The following is a 22665-nucleotide window of genomic DNA, read 5'->3' as shown; positions in this document are numbered from 1 at the left end:
AGTCTTCCCTGTCCACATTGTTTTTAGGATGATACACTGAAATGCCAACAGCAGAGGTGGAATAAACTTACCTCTACTTTCATTTCTTGCTAGTTTACTGGGATAACTTCTGTTCATGGGTACATATGGCTCTGGAGGTGGCAAATCAGATATGGGATGAAAAGAAAATCTGCTTTCCCATTCATCTGAAAAAAAACACAAAACCCCAAACAAAACCAAATATGCAATTTACTCGTTAGTTTTATGACACAGCTTCAGGACAGTAAACTGACATTAACATCATGTTTGACACATATTTTATGTTGCACAATGCTTACATAGCCAAGTATTGAACCAGCATCCTACTGGGAAGTCAAGGAAGAAGATACTTTAGGTTAGTTTGAGAATGAAATGCTTTGTTCTTAGATACAGAATTTTCTGATATTGAAACTTCATTGATATACAGAGAAAATTTGAGGCCATTATGGTAAAATTTATGATGACAGAGAAGCCTGTATATAACTAGTGTCAAGAATGAAAAAATACATCAGTTGAAACATCTTTTGAGACTACAGAGACCCTACTGATGTACTTAGTGAGTCTACAGGATTCTAAAGAATAAAGCAGGCTGATCAGTTTCTTCACTGAAATAACAGGAAATGTTTATAAAGCTCTGTTCTGCATTTGAATTTGGAGGCCCAAGGAAGAAGAAAGTGTGGGCTATCTTAAACTTCGTAATTACTTCACTTGGTTGCTTCAGGACTTCGCAACCATGCTTTTCTTGCAATATTGTTATGTTTTATTGCGTAATGTAATGAACAGCTGACTAAGTTTTGCCCAGCAGTTCTACATGTGGTTATTTGCTGTGATCGAGGTTTTCTATGCTTCCTCCCAAAGGCTGCAAGTAGAATCCAGTGTGCAAAGGACCTGCAGATTCTGAACCCTGCAAATATCCTGTGTATGATAAAATGTGTCTGTGACCCACCTGCCTTACTGGAGGTGTAAAGCTGCTTCAAAAGCATGAGTTCATCAAATCACAGAATAGGTAGGGTTGGAAAGGATTTTAAGATCATCTAGTTCCTATCCACCTGCCATGGGCAGGGACACCTCCCACTAAATCATGTTACCCAAGGCTCTGTCCAACCTGGCCTTGAACACTGCCAGGGATGGAGCATTCACAACTTCCCATTCCAGTGCCTCACCACCCTAACAGGAAAGAACTTCTTCCTTCTATCCAATCTAAACTTCCCCTGTTTAAGTTTTAACTCATTACCCCTTGTACTATCACTACAGTCCCTAATGAAGAGCTCCTCCCCAGCATCCCTATAGGCCCCCTTCAGATACTGGAAGGCTGCTATGAGGTCTCCACGCAGCCTTCTCTTCTCCAGGCTGAACAGCCCCAACTTTCTCAGCTGATCTTCATACCGGAGGTGCTCCAATCCCCTGATCATCCTCGTGGCTCTCCTCTGCACTTGTTCCAACAGTTCCATGTCCTTTTCATGTTGAGGACACCAGAACTGTACACAATACTCCAAGTGAGGTCTCACGAGAGCAGAGTAGAGGGGCAGGATCACCTCCTTCGACCTGCTGGTCACGCTCCTTTTGATGCAGCCCAGGATACGGTTGGCTTTCTGGGTTGCGAGCGCACACTGAAGCCGGCTCATGTTCATTTTCTCATCAACTAGCACCCCCAAGTCCTTCTCCGCAGGGCTGCTCTGAATCTCTTCTCTGCCCAGCCTGTAGCTGTGCCTGGGATTGCTCCGACCCAGGTGTAGGACCTTACAGCTGTATTTTCTGCTTACTTTTTCTAATCTTCTAAATGCCAGAAATACCAATTTTGGCCTCCCGTAATTAGCTGATAGATTTACCTCCCCTTTACAAATAGAAAACAATTAAAAATAAAAGGATGATGAATCTTTAAAACACAGCAACCTCACCTTTTCAATAAACACTAGCACTGACATTTTCAGCAGGATTGTGGCAATCTCTTCCTTCCTCTGTTTTTCAGCTTTCAAATCATCATTAATCTGTTCTGACTTCCAAAGTATCTTAATGTAGCTATCATCTGAATTCATATTAAGAGAACGATCACGCCTTAGGCTCTATTTCTGCACTGTAGCAAAGCAAAGCATCGTGAATATGTTTCTTTTTTTTTTTTCCAGTTTGTTTTTCAAAGGATTATTTTGGTGACTGTATTGATGACTTTGCAGTTCTGCTCTATGTATGGCGTATTTATCCTGTTCTCACTTGGCAGAGTTAACTGAGACCCTACTGACACCCCTGATGGTCAGAAATCAAAGGTCTGCACTAGAAACAAAGCCTCTATCCCAAACCCTTTTTGAAGGCCAAAAGCTGCTACATGGTCTCTAACAGAGGCAAACAGCTGGGTGCATGGCTTACCGTCGCCAGGATCCTGGAAGCCGTTTCTGACAGCTGCTGAAGGTGGCGGTGGTGGCGGCGGCGCTGCTGATCCCGGCCGGTCGGGAGGAAGCGGCGGTCGTGGTCCACCTCTCTGGTTGTCCAGCCCTGCCCGGGAGGGCAGCTGCGGAGTAGCGGGCAGAGCCCGTGAAGTGCTTCCATTCCTGCTTATGGGAGGAGGTGGTGGGAGTGGGCCTGGAGAAAGACAAGAGGCAAGCACACAAATGATATTTGTACCAGGGGTTATTCTGCCAGTGGTAGGCCACTGCCTGAATCCCACAGTCTCCCACTATCAAACCAGAGAAGGTGGGCTGCCTTAGGACCCTGGCAGGGAGCCACCCTCAGCACCCACTTCTCTGCTCTCCAGGGCTCTCTATGGAGTTGGTGCTGATTTGAAGATAGGAGAGCAGCGTATACCTAAGCATAAATACACCAGTGACCATATTTCCATTTCCCTTAGCTACAGAAACCTCTGCAGATGTGCTGGTCCTTGCAGCCACTTTTAAACCACCATAAATTACATTGGCCTCAATGAGCATAAGTTACAGCTGTAATTCAGGGTCCTGTGAAGGTCCAAATTTAGCCCGTTTCCTTTCCATGTACCACAGCAAGGCAAGAGGACATGTAAAAGAAGAGCTCTGCTACCCTCAGAGGCTCTTTGCCCATAGGGGTGGTCATCCCTGGGTGTCAGAGCCAGGGCCTGCAGTGGCACACGGGGGAATCCAGCCCAGGAATGGCAGTGGTAAGCAGCATGGCATCAGCTCGCTCATTTGTAAACAAACATATGTGCTGCATGCCAGGGTTTTAGTAGTTGGAGAACATCCACCTCCCGCTAAACTGGAAACAGACCTCACACGTAGACTGGCATTCCCAGTGTGTGTGTGTCTGAGTAACTGGCGTGGTAACATGACAGGTCAAATGCAAAGACACAGCCCACGTAAGGCAGGAACAGGGCTGTCCTGAGGGCAGAGGAAGGGCGCTTCTCCAAGGAGCCAGTAAATGTAGGCAAGAAAGCTGCTGCTCCTGCCAGGGAGAGAGTTAGGAGACGAGGAGATGTAGCAGAGGGTGTGGAGGGCTATGTGTGTTCAAAGGGCTCACTACCTCTGTTTGGCAGAGTTGGGCAACTGACAATTATGTCCATTTTTATGAAATGCTTCCTTGTCCTGATGAAATCTAGCTATAGACATGCATTTGGAAAAAGAGAACAGCAGATCCTGTGTCTCAAGCAACACGCATTGAAGCATGCTTCAAGAAATTGGCTATACGTTGTGCGTTTGGTTCCCCCCCTTCCCCTTTTTCCTTCTTTTTTCACATATTACTAGAGTTTGCCTTCAGGGAACGGTTTTTAAGAGTGAGAAGCACTTAGCAACTTTCAGAATAGCTTTGCTTGCTCTCTCTAAACCTACCCAAACCCCATCATCTACATTCAACTGCTGCAGGAGTATTTACATTTATAATTTATTGCTACAACTTCCTTCTACTTATTAAGCCAGCAGAGAGGTGGTGCAGATTTGCTAAAACCATCTGCCTCAGAAAAGAGCCAACCAGGAAAGCACCAGTGGAAGCAGGGAAAGCAGCTCTTGGAAGTGTCTGATTAATTACAGACACTCTCTACAACTTTGATCCATGCTCCCAGTCAAACGTGACAAGATTTCTCTGCTTTATTTACTGCAGGCTGTGCTGGCATTGTGCCATCCTTTGGGCTGGCAACCAGCTCCACAAAGCATGGTCTTGGGGCCATGTAGCTGCACGGCTGCTGTAGGTGCTGTGCTATAAGGGACCAGCACTGGTTCAAGCAGATGGAAAACAACACTGATTGCTGTCACCTATGGGAGCTCCCATGATATTTATCTCTGTTCTCTGGGAGGGCAGGTTTGAGATGATTCCATGTTTTTATTTCCAAAGGATGAAATGAAAGGCAGCTCTAAGAAGCTTCCCAGTATGGCCTTCTGTGCAATGCTTCTGCCTTCCTGATGTTACAGGGCCTGGCTGCTTGTGCCTAAATTCTCTCACCTCCAACGAGAGAACTATCAGGTATTAAGAGAGCTAAGTTATGGTGTGCAGCTCTTAAAAACTAGGAACAACAGCTGTCACAGAGGACAAGGTATGTTAAGAAATAACCCAGAAGAGACAATTCTCGGTCTCATTTGAAATCTGCACATGGTAAGTAACAAGTTAGTCACCCTGCAACAGCTGCCATGCCATTTAACAACTAAACTAGGCCTTTTATTAAAATAATTTGTATTTGCCTGTAAGCGTTCGTGCCTGCCAACACGCAGAAGGTCAGGTTCTGCAAACCTCCATTCACGAGAATGGTATTAACTCACACTCGTTGACTCAGGAAGACGAATGCTGTCACCTATCAGAAGCTAGATAAAACAGCCTCTTTGCATCAAAGAACCTAATGGGGAAATCCCCTGTTTGCAACCCTTTTTTAATTACAGTAATTATAATGAAGGTTGCTGCGATGTGCAAAGGCACACGTGAACAGGCTGGTGATGCACAGTGACTATCTTTAAGTCACCGTGATGCCCATAAACCCTCATTTCCAACTGCAGGGTCCCTTGTGCCTAGCAGCACTTTGTGTTTCCCCTGCAGAGCAGGTGCGTGCACAGCAGCAGCTCACGGGGGAAGGCGCTGCCGCACGCCAGCCACATCGCTCTTCTCCAGCACTTCTGTGAATCATAGGTGGCGAATAAGCGACGCCCCAGCCGAAGCCAACCGATGCTGCTCCTGGGTCACAGAGGGTGAAGCACCTGCAGGGCTGCATCGGGGCAGGGTGGCAGAGGATGCTGGGTCCAAGGGGCGCCGCCAACGCTGGGCAAACCAAAACTTTCCCCTTTCCATGAAGCATCGTCACTTCATCCCTCCGCGCCCACCCCGGGACCCTCAGCGGCCCTACCTGATCGGCTGGGGGGGTCTCTCACGGGCGGCGGGGGCCTCTCGCTGGGCGGAAGGGGCAGGGGTCCGGAGCGGCCGCCCCCGCCGCCGGGCGCAGGGCAGGACCCCAGCGAGATGTTCCTCTGGGGCAGCCGCGGCATCTCGTCGCTGCCGCCGGGGACGGGCGGGACGGGGGGCGGCCCCGGCCTGCTGGGGGGCGGCGGGGGCGCCGGGGCACCGAGGCTGGGCCGGGGTGCGGAGGGCACGGGCGGCTTGCTGTTCTGCGGCGGCGGCACGGGCAGGGCCGCATCCCGGGCGGCGGGCGGCCTGTGCCCGGCGGGGGGCGGCGGCGGCGGTGGCGGCTTGTCCTCCGACGGCCGGCCCGGGGTGGGCGGCAGCGGCGGTCGGCCGGAGAAGGGGGAAGCCGCACTGGGGCCAGGCGGCCGGAGGGACCCGGCCGGCCCCGAGCTCCGGCTGCCCGGGAACGGCGGGGGCGAGGGTCCCAGGCTGGACTGACGGCTCAAGCCCGGCACCGGCGGCGAGCCCCGGTTGTGCAAGCTGGAGGCGATGGGCCGCGGAGTGCTGGGCACTGGGGGCGGCGCGGCATCAGGCTTGGAGCCGACGTCGGGCCTCGGCGGCGGCAAGCGGCTCCTCTGCGGGTCGGGAGCGGAGGTCCGCGGCCCCGAGGGAGGCCCAGGGAAGCGCGGCGGGCCGCTCGGCGGAGTGAAGGGCTTGGCGGCTGTGGGGCGGCCTCCGGGCGGCAGGGCGGGCGGGCGCGCTCCCCCGGCATCTGCGGACACAACACGGAGCATCAGCACACGTCGGACAGGGTCTTCGTCCCAGGGTTACCTAACGGGCTGCGTCCTAACGCTCTGCAAACAGTGAGGGGTCAGCCCCGGCATGGGCACGCACACCTTCGCGCCGCGCAGGACCAGTTAGCAGAGTTTTGATGGCACTGGGGAGCCAGCGCTCCACAGGAGCAGGTTACATCCTGGTAAGGCTTCGTGAGAGACCGAAGCGGCCTCAAGGTAGCACAACTGACACAGCTATCACGCAGCAAGCAATAACACAGGGAAGGAAGAAACGGTGAAGAACAAGTATTTGATATCAGCAACCTGAAAGCAAAGAAATCTTAGCTTTTAAATGGAATTTAAGAACAGTGCAGCAAAAGGCTCTTTTTCAGCCCTTTCTAGTAGCTGTTATCCAAGGATGCACTTGTGCACATCAGAAAAAAGGCAACCAGCTTTGCAGTTGAAGAAATACTGTTCTGTGATGCCAGGAACTTTTGTATTACTACAAGTTTCCAAAATAGGCTGTGACACAATAGAAAATACCAGCTCTGAGAGCCTGTTATGTACACATGCTGAAAAACTGCATTAGTCTAAAATATGTGAGGTTTGTAACACCCTACAATCCCCATTGCCCAGTCCTCCTTCCACAGGTGTGAAATCCTACACCCTTAACCTTACAAAACTCACTGGCCCCATATCTCCTTTGTTCCAAGGGCCACGAGGTTTTGCATAGCTGTTTTGCCAGCCAGAAGAATACAGTGCGCACCCTGGACAAGCCTCCAAGTACAGTGTACCAGCCAGCTGGGATGCCTCATGCACTCCCTACATGGCAAATCATGCTGTTGTGGAGCTGACGCAGATGTACTTTCCATCTGGAAAGTAGATCCTTTTTCCTGGTGCACAAGGGAGAATTAACCTGGAATCCTTTTATGCTCCCCCCACCTCTGGTCCTGCACATCCACAGCTAGGGACCTAGTCTGCCTGACTGGACTTTGCAGATAAATTCAACATTGCTGAGATCTTTAGTTTTCATCAATAACTAGGAGGATGGGTGGGAAGAGGAGTCTCACTTCTCCCTTATAAAACCTAGTATTAAGAATAAAACAAGACTCAAGCTGAAAAATGTAATTTCCTAAGAGCCTAAGATATTTGAAGGCTTTTTCAACCCCAGCAGGTAATTTACTGCAGTGCTATGAAGGTTTTAAACAATGTCACATCTATTTTTTCACATTGGAACTGCAAGGTCTTTCTTACCGGCATCTCGACTCGCAGCAGATCTGAGCTTTGGCATTCCTGCTTGGAAAAGGCCTCCAAGGCCAGGCGGTCCACCAGCGCCAAAGCTGCCACCACCGCCACCACCAAAGCCCCCTCCGCTGCCACCACCACCTCCTCCAAAGCCACCGCCACCACCTCCACTTGGTCCTTTGGGTTCTGTTGGGAAAAAGATCCCTACGTTAGGCAGAGAAGCGAGACCGATCCTGCAGAGTCATCTATTTTATTAGTGCAATGCCTGTAGCTGGGACAAGCTTTCAAAACACACAAGTCCTTGTTTAGGTTGGATCGTCATAGCTACCATCACCACCACTATTACACCATGGAAGAGGTGGTGCAATAAACATAGCCACTGTGTTTTATTAAGCTACCACTTTCCTTTAGTCTGCTCTGGACTGGAAAGCAGAGAAACAGTCACTGCGGAGAATTAGGAATGGACATTGATGGGACCTCTGAGAATATCATGTTATCTTTGTTAGCATCTTTAGAGCTGCTTGCCATTTCATTATACCTTTGCTCTCTTCTCCTTCCCTTCTACTTCTCAATAAGCAAACCAAGACACATGGCAATCTCACAGGAAATGTGGAAGGAAGGAGGAAGATAGAAGCATTCTTCCTCTTGGAGGTGTCTTCTGGGAATGTGTAGAACCCTGTCACTATTGATGATGTTTCAACATACCTACTTAAAGCCTAGTGGCATTTCTGATTACTTTACTGTACGTCCAGAAATGCAGTGACAGAATCATTAGTTACTCATTTTTTCAATAGGCAGAAATTACTTGATCTGCCCTCCCTTCCTCTCCCATTTTTGTCTAAAGCCAATATTTCTGCTGTGAGAAATGTAAAATGGAAGAGTTTCTACTACTACAAATGCAGGGAAGAGCCCTATTCAGAGCACCACTGCAAAATTAGCAGGCCCACAGGTTGGGATATCAGTGGAAATCGGCTCTCAATTAACAGGCTACATGGCTGAGGATCAGTTGCTTAATTTCCTGGCATTTCGATTTCCACAACTTTGGGTGGGTAAAAATTCCATTGACTTTAGTGTAATTAAAACATGTGGATGAACAGCACTTCTAATAATCCCATCCAGAAAAAAAGGAAGGAGAATGTGTTCATGGTAGAATGTTTTACATCATTCTTCTCTTTCCTTAAGCATGTTAGCTCAGTTCAGCTCTGACTCACACGGGGTGTGAACCTCTGGAGAAACGTTGTTACTATGGTTTAGTCTTTCATCAGGATTTGTTAATTCACATAAACAATAGGCTGCATCATTTTTATCTCATTGTTTACCCCTCCTTTAATCCCCTTGATGCTTTTCTCCAGCTTATTACAATAGCTAGAACATGCACTTCGCTTTCAGAGATAATAATCAAATGTTTAAAAACTACGTACCTGGATGACTGCAGGATTGAACCTATGTTTTTTAATTATTCTTACTTGGTCACACTCCTTTGGGCATTTCCTGCTTTCTTCATCATCTTCCTATCACAATCAAGCCTTTAATTGCATGGCCAGACCTGGACTGAGCTGTATCACGTTTGCTCATCGGTCTATAGAAGCGTCTTTTCTCCCTAGGCAATAAACGCTGTTCCTCTGACGCAGCAGGCCCTCCATAAGTGAAGCTGTTGCCTTGTGCCACAGCACCACGGGGCAGGCTGAGCAACAAGGCTCAGCCAAAAAGATCCCTGCATCCCTGAGTCATCCTAGGAGCAGCGCAACTGCGGCAGTGCAGCCCAGGGACACACAGGTGGGGCTCTGGCTCCTGGTTCTGGTTTTGCTTTGAATGGTGCCAGGGCCACAGACAAGCCATCAGTGTCATGCCAGCGTGCCTTCATTTTTATACTGTTTATGCAAAAGTAGAGTCTGAAATTACACTGTATTCTCTGTGCTCTCCTCAGTCCTGACAGGGGTTTTGTCTGCCTGGTCTGCTGCAGCTCATCAGCAGAGCTCCTGGTAGGGTTTGCATAGTTTTGTGATTTAAGCAAGAAAAAGAACTGCTTTTATGAGGGTAAGCAAGCACATTAACAACCACAATTCATAAGCAGCATTTGATTTCTCAACTGACTTAATCCATGATGAACATAGTTTATGCATGCCAACTTCTGGCATTTTATACTTCTCTTATGGCAGTTCATCTGATGATATATAAAACAATTTTGTGCATTCAGATATGTAGACCCATTTGTGCATAGAGAAACACCAACATGCAGAATCATACTTACTATCTAGAATCGGAGCACTCCTGTCATTAGTAACAGTCTTCTTTAGCTTCTTTCCTTTGGTAATATCAGACAATAGAGCATTTCGCCCTGCTTGTTCTGACCTGCTTAGGGATGGCTTTTCAGTATTTGCCTGCAAAATAAAAGTGAGGAAGCAAAATATACCTCAACTTCCAGCTAAAAGTTCTGCTCAAATACAGTTGTTCTTGAGACTTCAATTTCTGTTTTAACAGCACCGCATGGGTAGTATACCACGATGAATGATGTGTATGTAGCTAGCCTTGATACTGACCTGAGGCCCACAAACACTGGTGCTATTCTAACCCACACTATTCACCAGAAACAGAATACTTATGGGAATTCACATTTTTTTAAAGTCAAGATCCGAGACCATGAAATGTTGGAGTTTGAAATCCTTAGGGCAGTGAGGGGGGAGTGCAGCAAACTCGCTACCCGGGAGTTCCGGAGAGCGGACTTTGGCCTCTTCAGGAATCTGCTTGGTAGAGCACTAAGAGGTTGAGGAGGCTGAGGGAGCTGTGCTGGCTAAGAACCAGTATGGGAGAAAGAGAAGGATGGAGAGTCAGTGAGGTTAGTGACATACATATGGGCACTGGAAGGGAGTGGAAGTGATGATCCCTTTTGTAGGATCAAACACGAACCATAAACAGAATGCTGGAGAGCTTTCCCCAGATATCATGCATACCCTCAGCTGCACCTCCGTGCCTCTGGACACCCCACTGGATATGACAAGAGGCAACAGAGGACAGTGTATGGGGTACATTTACCTCCTGTAAAACTTACCAAGGCCAGTGTTGGGGGTGGAGGGGGAGCTGGAGGGGGAGGCACGGGCATGGTGGAAAGCTGAGTTCTATCTGGTCTTTCTAAGAAACCTGCACAGCAAAACACAGAAACACACAAGGCTCAGAGATTAATAAATTTAAGTAAGAAGCACTTAATGTTTCATTGTATGGAGAGCAGCTACATCCTTATATGGGGGTTCCCTATGATCCCCACTGCCACACAAACTCACAGACATACACATCCGGTTTTGCACACATACACAACCCATGCATTGCTATGGCAATGCACAAAAATGCAGTAATAAAACTGAACTCTGTTTACCCCAAGAATCATGTTCCTGTGGAAGTACTTCAGGATAATCCCATAGGTATAGCATCAAGAAGACATCGTCCCTTTAAGATCACACTCAGAAAGAGGTGCCGATCTTTTAAAGCCCTTACATGTGTACAGTTCTGGTGTCCTCAACATAAAAAGGACATGGATCTGTTGGAACAAATCCAGAGGAGGGGCACGAGGATGGTCAGGGGACTGGAGCACCTCCCATATGAAGATCAGCTGAGAAAGTTGGGGCTGTTCAGCCTGGAGAAGAGAAGGCTGCGTGGAGACCTCATAGCAGCCTTCCAGTATCTGAAGGGAGCATAGAGGGATGCTGGGGGTGGACTCTTCATTAGGGACTGTAGTGACAGGACAAGGGGTAATGGGTTAAAACTTAAACAGGGGAAGTTTAGATTGGATATAAGGAGGAAATTGTTTCCTGTTAGGGTGGTGAGGCACTGGAATGGGTTGCCCAGGGAGGTTGTGAATGCTTCATCCCTGGCAGGGTTCAAGGCCAGGTTGGATGAGGCCTTGGGTAATATAGTTTAGGGCGAGGTGTCCCTGCCCATGGCAGGGGGGTTGGAACCTGATGATCTTAAGGTTCTTTCCAACCCTAACTATTCTATGATTCTATGATTCTATGTCTGGAAGATCCACCCCCCCACACACATTGCTCCCTAGAGCACAGCTCTAGGAAAGACTCGTGCTTCTTCCTTTCTTCCTTCTTTCTCTGAAGACTCCACGCTCCATCCTCACCTTCCTCCTCCTCAGGAGCAATAATGCTGTGGGCACTTCCCCAGGGAAGGAAAGCGGGCAGCCCGGCCTCTTAGCTGCAGGCTGCTGCAGAGGGAAAAGCCTGGCTGCCAAACCTCAGCCTTCCCTGACCTCCCCGGCTGGAGATCACGCTCCCGCTTTTCCCTACCCGAAGCAGAACTTCCAACCCAGGGCAATCCTAGGGGGGACACACCAGAGATGTGGAACTTTCTTTGCAACAAAAACATTAAAAGTTAAAACAAACAAACAAACAAACCAGGAAGGACAAGCATCGAGGAATTATTTTTCAAGTCACAAGGGCTTTTTGTAGCCTTTTGGCACATTGCTCACTGGAACTGTGAATATCAGATGCTCCAGGGCTTTTCTAACGATGCTGTGGCGTTTCAGCCTGTCCTTTGCTCTTGCCCATTCACCTGAGCCAGCTTCAGTAACACTGATTTACCACCATTTATATAATATTTGCACAAGACAGGTAAACACAGTGGGAACAGGAATAAGGGTTATTCTCAAGACAACTCCAGGCTGACAGCTGAGGTCCCCATGGTGGTTTTTCACAAAAACACAGAGCTCTCACTTCCTGAAGTCACTCAATTGTTTTTGATAAACCCAAGGAGAACTGTAGTAGCACAGTATCTGCCAAAACAACTTCATGGTAGGTACAGTACCCTCTACAGTTTAAATGAGCATTAGGAAAATGTCCTGAATGGAACAAAATGGCATTTGCAGTGAGGGCTCGGGGTGAGTCACCACCTACAAAGTCTGTAATGACTCTGAGATGATCCATGATAAGAGGAAAAAAAATGGTTAGAAGTACAGATTTATCTTGTCAGATGCTCATGCTTTGAAAGAGTTAGAATACAGCTGTAACCCCCACTCCTCCCCCCAAAAATAGTTCCTGAGCTGCCTTCCTCTGAAGAAACCTTTCCTGAAATAAGATTTTAATGTACTTTGTCTAAAATCTTTGGGGGAGAAAGTGTGTGGAAAGGAGCCAGACACATCACCCCAAGCTCCAGCTGCCTATCTATTAAAACCCATGGAGTTTAAAGTGGCGTGTGGCACCACCACCGTCTCCAGTGCCTGTGGGTTCTTGTCTCCCTTACTGCAGAAGCTGTCTCTCTTCCCAGTGACTGTGAAAGAGCGAGCAGAGCAGAGGGGAAGCTGGCAGTCAGACAGATTGACTGACAGACAGACAGAGAGGAAACTGCGAAGCCAAGCCTACGCCGCCGCACGGTGCAAACACATGCGCTTGCAAAGCCCTGCAAACGGACCGGCGTGCTCTCATCAGTCCTCTGGTGCGTTGCTGTGTGTCTCCAGGGAAGCACCAGCTTCACATTCACACTCTCAGTTATATTCCCGTCTTCCACATTACTAGCTGTAGGTTGTCTCATCAAACTCTGCACAAAGCCCTATCCCTTTCCTGATCTGCTTATCCGAAACACAATATTTGCAATCTGAATCCTATTAAAAGCACCAAGACTAATGCTGCTTTGTTCTGCAGCTTCCTGTTTGAAAAAACAGTCAACAGGAAAATTATTTCTTACAGCAGACCACAACCATCCTGTTTCTTAACACAGTCTTTTCACAGCTGCAGTTGTCTTTAGTGTAACTGTGCCATTAGGCTGTTTCACCAAGGTTTTAACTCCTTCAACTGATTAAAAAGAGAAATTCTCCTCTTTGCACTGCTTTGAGAGAAGAGGCCAAACAAGTCAGGATAATGTGCTGTGAGCCTCCTTGGCACTCTGTGACACAGGAAAGTCTCTGGCGTAGGCAGAATAAAGTTTGGTCTAATATCAGGCTTGTAAATTAATTCCTTAAGGCAGCTCAGAACTGACTGCAGCAAGTGAGCCAGTGTTTGTGCAAATGCCATAACCTCTCTGTCAGTTAAGTGACTGCTTTCTGCATGCTTGTGCTGTTCTGTTCTACTTTTCTTTGCCCTTTTAACTGGGTTGTTTTAGATCAGCTTCTTAAGGCATTGGCAGAGACAGAGGGGAAGCAAGGTAACACTCAAAGCCTGAGTTTTCTAAAGAGAAGACACTACTCACAGACACATCCAGCCTCTCCAAATCCCTCTCTGCACACATTAATCACAAGAAGGTAAGGCAAAGGAAGGCACTGAGTGCCCTTCTTTCCCTGTGCCATCTTACAGTGGCATGATATCCTCTGATGTACTGTAGTCACCAACTCCACACTAGCTAGTACCTCTTCTGGTACTAAAGGGCTTTCTCAACAGGACAGGAGAGGACACAGCTACCCACTAGTGAGTATATTATTAAGCTACTGCTGAACAAACCCTATAGCACCCAGGGCAGTTATCAGCAGGGTCTGGAAAATGACATCTTGGAAGCACAAGACAAGCTTCTGTATTAGGCCATACTCAGGCAGGAATGGCTTGAAGTTTAGTGCCAGCATCCCACAGAGTTGTTTATTCATGAGGTTCTAGAGCACACAGCTCCTTTAGGAGCCATCAGAAAGGGGATCATATGGCGTGATTTGAACCTGTGTGCCCACACACAAAAGTACATTTTACAGAGCCAGTAAAATACCCCAGTTTGTTAAATTTTAGCTGAAAACAAGTTACAACACTGCTTCTCTAGTACTTTTGTCACTTTCTTGACTCCACTCCTGCTGCTGAGAAAGGATTTCAGAAACTCAAGCTGAAACTCTTCAGCAAGAAACATCACCTCTGAAGCTGTAATTCACCCTTGCTGTTCAGCTGCTAGATTTTGTACAGTCTATTTCTTTGCCTGACTTTCTGTAAGCAGAAAGGTGTCACTCTGGATTTTACAATTTGATCACTCTAAGCCTGTAGGAAGAATAAGCACGTACTGAAGGGATGCAGCAAGGGGGGGGCTTGCCCACACAGCACAGTGCAGTGCTGGGGCTGACCTGGGCATGAGCAGCACCTCTCAGGCTGCAGAAGCAAAGCAGCTGAGTCAGCACAACAGTGAATTTGAGTTCTGCAGCTGCTCCGTTCATCATTAATTCTCAGGATAGCTGTTTTGCACAGAGCATAAAGACACTCTAAGATGTTAAGTGTAACTTTACAACTAGAGGAAGGCTTTGGTTACTGTTCTACACATCAACAGTAGGCTCATTATTTGCTCCTGGTCAGTGGGAAAGAGCTGGGTTTCAGAAATTGACATTATGTTCATTTTCTAACAGCTGACACTATAAAGTGCCTGAAACAGTAACTGATCCACTCAGTAATAAATGTTACCTACCAGATTTCTTAATAACCAAGTGGTTTATGACACTCAGTGCTGCAGGGTGTTGAAAAGGAGCCAGTTCCAAAAGAGTGAGGCTGAAGGGTCATATCAGTCCTTTGCAATCCAGGACATTTGGGTTTCTAAGTTCTTGCATATTTTCTAGACAGTAAATTACCACAGTTTTTAGGAATCTGTATGGAAACGTTATACCGAGACGAGCACTGGTGGTGCAGCAGAAAGGATTACGGTAACTGATCCGCACGCACGCACACACCGTATCGCCGGCCCCTGAGCCGCAAAGCACAAAGGTCGGTATTGTCAGCAAGAGAGGAGGACTTCCACAGCTGGCAGCAGGGCGGCAGCTGCGCTCCCGCTGCGAGGCAGGCGCCGTGCTCACCGCTGTTTCCCCTGGGGATCCGGCCCCATCGCCAGGAGCAGGCACCCCACCGCAGCCCTCACACTCGCTCTTGCGCAGCCCCGAGGCCGTGGCAGCCTCCCCGCAGGCCATGGGCGACCTTATCGAGAGGGGCGCGCACACCGCCAGCACCTGCTGGCTTTCCAAAGCCACCGGAACCACTGGCAAAGGCGATGCTGCAGAGCTGCCCACCTACCCACCCCCAGGTAACCCATACCATCAGAGCTGCATAAGCAAGACCTGATTTTTGCAAGCTACTGTCAGAAACGGTATTAAAATATTACAATATGCAACACCATGATAAAAAATAACTTAAATTTAAAAGCAAAACAGAGGAAAGCGTCCTGCAAAGAGCCCCCTTTTCCACGGAGTCATGCCTGAAGGGTAATAGGCAGAAGTGGCATTAAACTGAACTCAGTGAAACACAAATCTTGGGCATTTTGGATTTACTTTGGTACTTCAGAAATAATTTCAGGAGCATTACAAATGCTAAAAGGAAATGTGACATTTAACATGGTATGGACATTGCAAACAACTGGACTGCAAGTAGTTTGCATCTAGTCAGCCATTTTGGACTGCTTCGAGGTGCCCCCTCTTCAACATATTGAGTCAGAGGCAAACAGACAGCTCTCTGTGGTTAATCATTTCCTGCATGATTAATTTCCAAGCAGAAAAATAAAAGAGGAAGGAACAAACAGCTATAGAAATAAAATAGAACTGATAGAACTTAAGGGGGGGAAACCCTGAGGTTGCCAGTTAAAATGCTGATTGTCTGCCTATGGAAAAGGGCCTAACTTCCAAACCAGGACTGACCTAGCTCTTCCAAAATGCCTTACTCCCTGCTAAGGAAAGAAGGTAAAGCTTCTAAAAATCTGAATTTGAGACATTGGGCCAGGTCCCCAAGTGCTTCACTAAGGACAACTGACTGCAAACACAGTACGTAGGAGCTGGAAGATCCTTTAAAATCACTTTCATACAGACCACAGTAGTTTTCCATGAGCTGTTTTTTAACAGAGTATAGAGCTATTAAACCAGTTGATAAAAAATGGTTCCATGACGTCATTAAACTTGCTCAGGTCCCTCTGCTTCCACTCTCCATGGTAGACCCAAGCCATAAGTGAGTCTACATGCCTTGTGTTCCACCACTGTATCCTCTGAAGGCCAGAGGGGCTGTCTGCATCAAGAGAGTTGGTGAGGGAGTGTGGAAAAGTGGGAATGAGAGCTCCAGAAGATGCTGAAGGCATTCCTCCCATGCAGCACCATGCCAGTAAATCCCTGAGTATACTGAAGAGGATTCTCCTACAGGGTGAACAAAGAATACTTAGGAGTGAATAGCGTGACACGCACCTGATAAAAGTTTTAACTGAGGCACAGGAAGGCTGCTGTGTAACCACACTACCTATATTCAGCAAGAGAGCCTGAATTTTCCTCCTCCTAACTGGGGTAAACTTTTTGAAGCTTAGGAGCTCCAGAGGAAGAAAGTGACACCAAGTGCTGCTCTCAGTATTTTCAGTGCCCGGTCTTTTAAGGGTGCTTTCTGGCTGAAACAACACTCCTGGTGCAGGGAGTACAAGACTCTGTGGCCTGAGAAAGGGCATTAAAAGGGTGTGAGAATGCAACTTGTCCTATCCGGTCTGCAGGAAGCTGTGGTAGCATAAGGAGGTAGTAATGTTTCACCCTTAAAACCATTTGCAGAGAGCTGGACAGCCAAAAGAGATACCAAGAGAAGTTACTGCAGATGCATGAGGCCCAGAGAAGTTTTGGGGAGCTGCCACTGCCAGAGAGAGGAAGCCAACTTTATTTGGGACTTTCCACATTTCCAAGAAGCTCCCCCCAGTACCTGAAATGAGTGGTTGGGTATGACTTCCCACTCAGGCTGAAAAATACCACCCCGTACACAAAACGCCAGGGCAGAGAGTGGCTGGCACCAGCGATTCTGGAAAGCTCTTGCCCTGACCCCAGAGTCTCTTTCCACAACCAGCCCTTGGAGGGGTGATGGACGATAGGCTTCATTCATGGGCACACGTGTAATGCAGATGAGGTCTATGTGGCACCAACACAGGACTTTGCCCAACCTGAGGAGCTGGCAATAACAGGAAGGTCTGCCACGGGGAGCTGCACCTTTATGTAAGTGGCAGTGACTGGCTTGGCGGATGCAACACCATCCTGCTGTGGTCAGGGGCCAAACAGGAGTGAAGAGGAAGGCAAGAGCCCAAAGGTCTCTGGCAGGAGTGCCTGGGGTAGTTTTGAGTTAGAAACACATGTCAAGGCAGTCTCACAGTGAGCAGTTTTTCAGCCCTACTTAGGCTGCAGAGAGACGATACACTTGTTTTGTTTTACACATACCCTTTTCAATAAATTAGAGAGTTCTAATCTGTTACCTTTTCATCTTTTACCTCAGCTTAACTGAGCAATGTGAAAGGTGCAGGTGCTGTGGGGCTAGTAAGGTAAATAACCATAACAACAAACAAAGCACAAGACTAGTTAGAAGAAAAGAAATGAGAGGGTCCCGTGAGGTGCTTTTCTGTCTCTGTGCATGTTATCCCACACATCTATGCCCTGCTGGGCTTAACCCATGACACAACTATATGGCATTTCCATCTTTCTCCACCCCTCATATTCATGTCCCTCACCCCCAAGCACCCAAACTGCAGTGACCCTGGAGGCAGCACTGGCTACAGCTCACACTGGGCAACGTCCCAGGGCCTAACCCCCCCGTAAACACTTTTGATCTACTTCTTAGCATCACAGGAAAACAGTAACAAAGCAGGTTACTGTGGGTGTTGGTGACAAGGGAACAACTATCAGACCACTGAGCCAGCACACAACTGCAGGGCACCAAGGGCCCTAACAGCCAGGTGCACTCATGGTCCACAGCAAGTTGCAAGCAGCAAACCTCATCTGTCAAAGGCAACCAGGAGTTACATGGTGAAAATCCAGCAATGCTGCATCCATGGAAAATTGCAGCTGAGAAATAGGCCGCTATGGTGTCAGAATGTTGCTTTAATCCAAGTATTTTAAAATCAGGTTTTTTATTTCAAGTGACATATTTTGCAAGATATGCAGAGGATCATAGGCAATGGCTGGCTTAGAAGGACTGCTCCGAGTTACCAATGTAGTCACTATTTGGAAGAAGCAGCAAAGTTTTCAGCCAGTTTAAGTGTTTGAATGTTGACTTGAGAAGAGCTGATAACTTAAGAGCAAATACACTACAGCAGACAGCATCTCTGACTCACCGAAAACAGAAACTGCTTCCATCTAATCTGTGTTCTACGTCTTCTTTCAGCCAGTGTTTTCAGAGGATGTACAGGAATACTCCTGTCTGCTCAGGCCCTGAGAGATGTCTCATGTCCCCTGCCACAGCAACCCTGCCTTGAGGAGCAGGACCTTAGCCTTGCAAACGACATCTGGAGCAAAGCCCCTGCACTGGGCACCATGGAGGGAGTCTCTGCGGTGCTTTAAAACAGGCATGTGTGTGTCATTCCTCAGCAGGAGGCTGCGGCCAAACACAGCAGAGAAATCTACAGTTGCTGGGCTGCGTCCCAGCCCTCAGGACAGGAGGACACAACTTGGGACATTGCAACCTCCTATGGCTCCCTCCCCACTCCTGCCTCCTTGCCAAGGATGAAAAGACCTTCCCCAGCCCCTCCACAAAGAAAAGCCCGCAGCATACAGCTGCACCCTTCTCCTAGGCAGGAGTGATGGTTAAGGACCAAGCTGTTTGTGCCTGAGCTCTTACTTCAGCTGCCCATAGCACAGCTGCCTGCAACATATGATCACCTACCGTCCAAAGCAGCCTTTAGTCAACCCGAGTACTTGAAGCAACGTACAAGGATATGTTATCCTAGGCAAGCTGCCTGACACAGCCAACAAGGGATTCACCCAGCCTGGAGGCAACCTCAGCATGCAGCCTTAAAGAAAGGGCCCCTTGTTACGATTCTCTGGGGAGGCTGAGGGACAACATACCCTGGGCAGCAAGGACCTGATATCTCTCTACATCTTATTCCCTTGCCTTATTCCTTTGTGTTCACAAAATACTGTTCCTAATACACAGCCCAAGAGTTCCTCTCTGATAGGCTGCTTTTTCCAGTGTCTCATTACTTGCAGAGGTGATCACTCAGTGTCATGTGGCAGCTCAGCACCACGCACTTCACTGCACAGCTTTCTCTTCAAAACTTGAGCTGTCTTAAGCTATAGGAGCTGTTGGTAGGGCCAACAACCTGCTTCAGAAATTAAAGATTTCTGAGTATTGCCTCCAGCTTATTTAGTCCTAAATCAGAACAGAAAGTATTGCATTAGGTTGGAATAAATCCTGAAGAAGAGGACTTTTCCCACCTGCTTATCCTCACATCACAGTACTGCTCAGCTCTTGGACTGGACAGGGTCATTCGTGGCCTGATGGTGGCAGGCAGCCCGCAAAGGCAGGGCAGGAAAGGATGCTTCCCACAGCTGGTGACCCAGAGGTGGAAAGGCAGGAGCTGGCCCTCAGAGCCCCCAGCTTATTACTATAGGAAATAACTTTTGTTCACTTTATTGTCCTTGCCTTTTGCCTTTCCACTTATTGCTCCATATTTCTTTTTTTCCAGGATGTCACAGCAGTGACCACTTGTTTATGTACATGAAAACCATTCTGTCATTTGAATAAAACTAACAGAAGTCTAGAGGATTTTTCCCCCTTTCCTCCACTGTTTTACGGCATAACAGGCCAAGAAGTATCAGAAATTAGTCTGAATGGGGTTTGTTTTGAGCTGTTACCTTTCAGCCAGTGAGGAACAAAGTCATAAGAACCAAATTTGGTGAGTGAATGCTGGGATTTTGGTGGTGGGCTTCTGCTGACCATGGCTGCCCACTCGTGTGCCACGGGTCCCCTTCACAGCAGTGGCTATGAGGAGAGGGGCTTCTCTGCAAATTCTGAGGCTGGGATGAAAAGAGCCTGTTTAGAGCCACAGGTTACATCATGGGAGCTCTGGGGCACCCCACACTGCATCCGCTCCATGCCCAGACACTAGATTAATAACATTGTCACCTGTGCAACACCACTTATTTTTCACTTCTGACCAACAGGACAATACAAATCTGCAGTCAAAAGCATTTTACTACAATGAAGGCCTACAGAAAAGGATCAAGGATCTCACACACTGTCAGAGTACTTACTTCTCAGTAGGTGTAGGTTTAGAATTCAATTGATTTCAGCATTCAGATAGGGCTTTTTTAACACAAAGTGTTTTCTTCTTCCCAATCAACCGAGTCTTACTAAACCTGCTGCAAACTGACTGCTCTACTAAAGCCAGCATCTATAAAATAATATTAAAATAGTGACTACCTCTAGAGGGGAAATCTGAGGCATGTAAAGGGCCAGACATGTGGAGTGAATTTAAAGCACTATTTTTCAATCCCTCTCTCTTGTAAATATTGTCATATTCCTATCAGAATGTTGAAAAACTACAGTGCACAGAGATTAGTTCAGATTTCGTGTCAAAAGCCCAAACAGAAAGTTAAGCAGCCTGGGCAGTCAGCAGGGAAAGAGCAGCTACACAAGCAAGAGTGCATTAGAGTTTTTACAGCCCAGGTGTCGACATAAATTAGAGAGTAACTCGAATACCTGTCATTAGAGGAGCAATCAAAGACTGATCTGCCTGGAGTGTGGGACAAACAAAACAAAACCCAACCCCAGTTCTGCCTAACGTAAGGCAGCCTGCTTGGCCAAAGACAGTTCAGAATACCACCTCAGAGCCAGGTTACTGTCAATAAAAGCCTCAGTTCAGCACAGCAAGCCACATAAATCAGTTTTGTAAGAAACAGGCAACCAGGTCTGGTAGAGATTTTAATTAAAAAGAAGAAAAATAAATCTTATTTTCCATTCCAAAAATTAATTTTGGATGATCTGAGGCTACAAAGCGCCGAGAATCCAAACCTCCACTAAACTGGGTGGAGTTGGAGAGTCTGATTTTACTCTCATTAGAGTTCATGGAAAGGCTCAGGCCAGTTTGCAGAGAGCGATGGATGAGACCCATTGTATCTTATGACTTTGCTGAAGTGTTTGTTTGGGATGATCAGACAGAGATTAAGACTGCATCCCACAGAACCCCTTGATGTTCTCTGCTGTGCAGGGATTTGTAGCTTGGGGTTAGGCATTAAACCAGATCATATGCGATGCACTGAATCATATTTGCACATAAGTAATGAATTTGAGGAGTGTCACAGTCAGCTATCAAGACTGGTGCTGGCTCCCATAATAGCATATTTTGGATGCAGACGGCTGATGGAGCAAGGACCGCTGCCACAGTCTGCACAGAGTATTCAGCACTGCTGGCATCTTGTTTCATGAACTGGGAGAGAGCAACCAGCAAGATATAGTGTCATCTGTCCCTAAGGACCACGACCTATTGAAAAACTGCCCATAACTTTCCCTCTGTGCCCTGCTCGCAGACAACAAACTGAACAGAAACTCACATCAGAACTTACAAGCTGACTAGATACTAAATGAGGACTCATTCTTCATATGACTTGTGTCCCCTGTGTCCACAAACCTCCTCTGACCTTTGATACAAAAAGCTATAAAATACCATTTCATCTGCCATTTAAATGTTTATTTCAGTAATGCGGCCATGGAAAGTTCTTTGTAACTCTGCTGGGCTGTTACAAAACAAGTACTTTTTCATAACTCACACTCCCAAAGGAATTAATGCAAGTTTGCAAATAAAGCAATGGAAATTTTTCAGCTTACTGAATTATAAATGAATACACACAAAATATACCATTACTTTGCATATATAGGAGTTTTCAGTAGTTATTATGACTGGCATTTTATCATAGATCCTCCTCTGAGAATAGCTACAAATGAACCTCTCTTACACAAATTTATGTAGTATCTGACTTGCAGTAATTAAGAATTAGTATCACTTTCAAAGCCCAAAACCCCTGACGTACATGAAGCTGGGCAACGTACACTGGGTATCTGCACATGCAGGGAGTTGGATGACAACTGCACAAGCAATCAAAGCTACTTGCAGTATCCGTTCTTGCTTGGAAGAGGGCCTCTGCCCTCTGAGGTTTGGCCTGCTGTGTAGTTCATACTGCGTCTCAGAAAGCTTTCAGATGGGCTGCTATGGTTTCAGTAATTATTTTGAAAGGTTCTCGGCAATGTAAAAACAACTCTGTGGAAGAGATTTGAAAATCAGGATGGAAATAATAAAGGGGAGGAAAAAGTGGAGGCAAAAAGGAATCTGAAAAAAAAAGAGGGTCTGCTTCATCAAGAAACCCCTTCCTTCCCCAAACTCCAGACTTCAATTGCCTCTTCTTCATGTTGGAGCCAACCTTAGCTCACCCCAAACTACTCAGTTACTGTGGCCAAAAGGTGATCATCTTTTCCAAAGGGTCTATAAAACTTTAAAAACTGTCCAAAGCAATAAAAAACCCCTCAAAAACCAAATAAACCAAAGGTGACTTAAGGATAAGAGATTAATTTTCATCTTAAAATATCCTACCGTACATATTTTGGCTTGAAATGAATCCACTTAAAAGCAACAAAGAAAAGCAACAGTGCTACTGAAAACACATTGTTTCACATGCGAATTTACACGATCACCTAAT

General features: G+C 47.1%; 1 protein-coding gene across 3 annotated transcripts in view; it reads right to left on the bottom strand.

Annotated features, from left to right (window-relative positions):
• Nucleotides 1–22665, bottom strand: part of WIPF1 (WAS/WASL interacting protein family member 1) — a 56249-nt gene that overhangs the window by 5956 nt on the left and 27628 nt on the right. For all 3 annotated transcript variants that reach the window (XM_061380206.1, XM_061380212.1, XM_061380216.1), the window contains exons 3-8: nt 10363–10451; nt 9565–9694; nt 7323–7499; nt 5300–6067; nt 2380–2592; nt 72–185 (exon numbers count right to left, since the gene is read on the bottom strand). In XM_061380206.1, coding sequence (XP_061236190.1) covers nt 72–185; nt 2380–2592; nt 5300–6067; nt 7323–7499; nt 9565–9694; nt 10363–10413 — 1453 coding nt within the window. In that variant the 5' untranslated portion in view covers nt 10414–10451. The remainder of the gene's footprint in view (nt 1–71; nt 186–2379; nt 2593–5299; nt 6068–7322; nt 7500–9564; nt 9695–10362; nt 10452–22665) is intronic.

Source organism: Neopsephotus bourkii, unplaced genomic scaffold (assembly GCF_033783945.1).
Source record: "Neopsephotus bourkii isolate Nb327-2 ecotype Australia unplaced genomic scaffold, CSIRO-AGI_Nbou_v1 NB_196, whole genome shotgun sequence".
NCBI lineage: Eukaryota > Metazoa > Chordata > Aves > Psittaciformes > Psittacidae > Neopsephotus > Neopsephotus bourkii.
The sequence above is the reverse complement of the archived record's forward strand: the minus strand, read 5'-3'. Positions and strand labels throughout refer to the sequence as shown.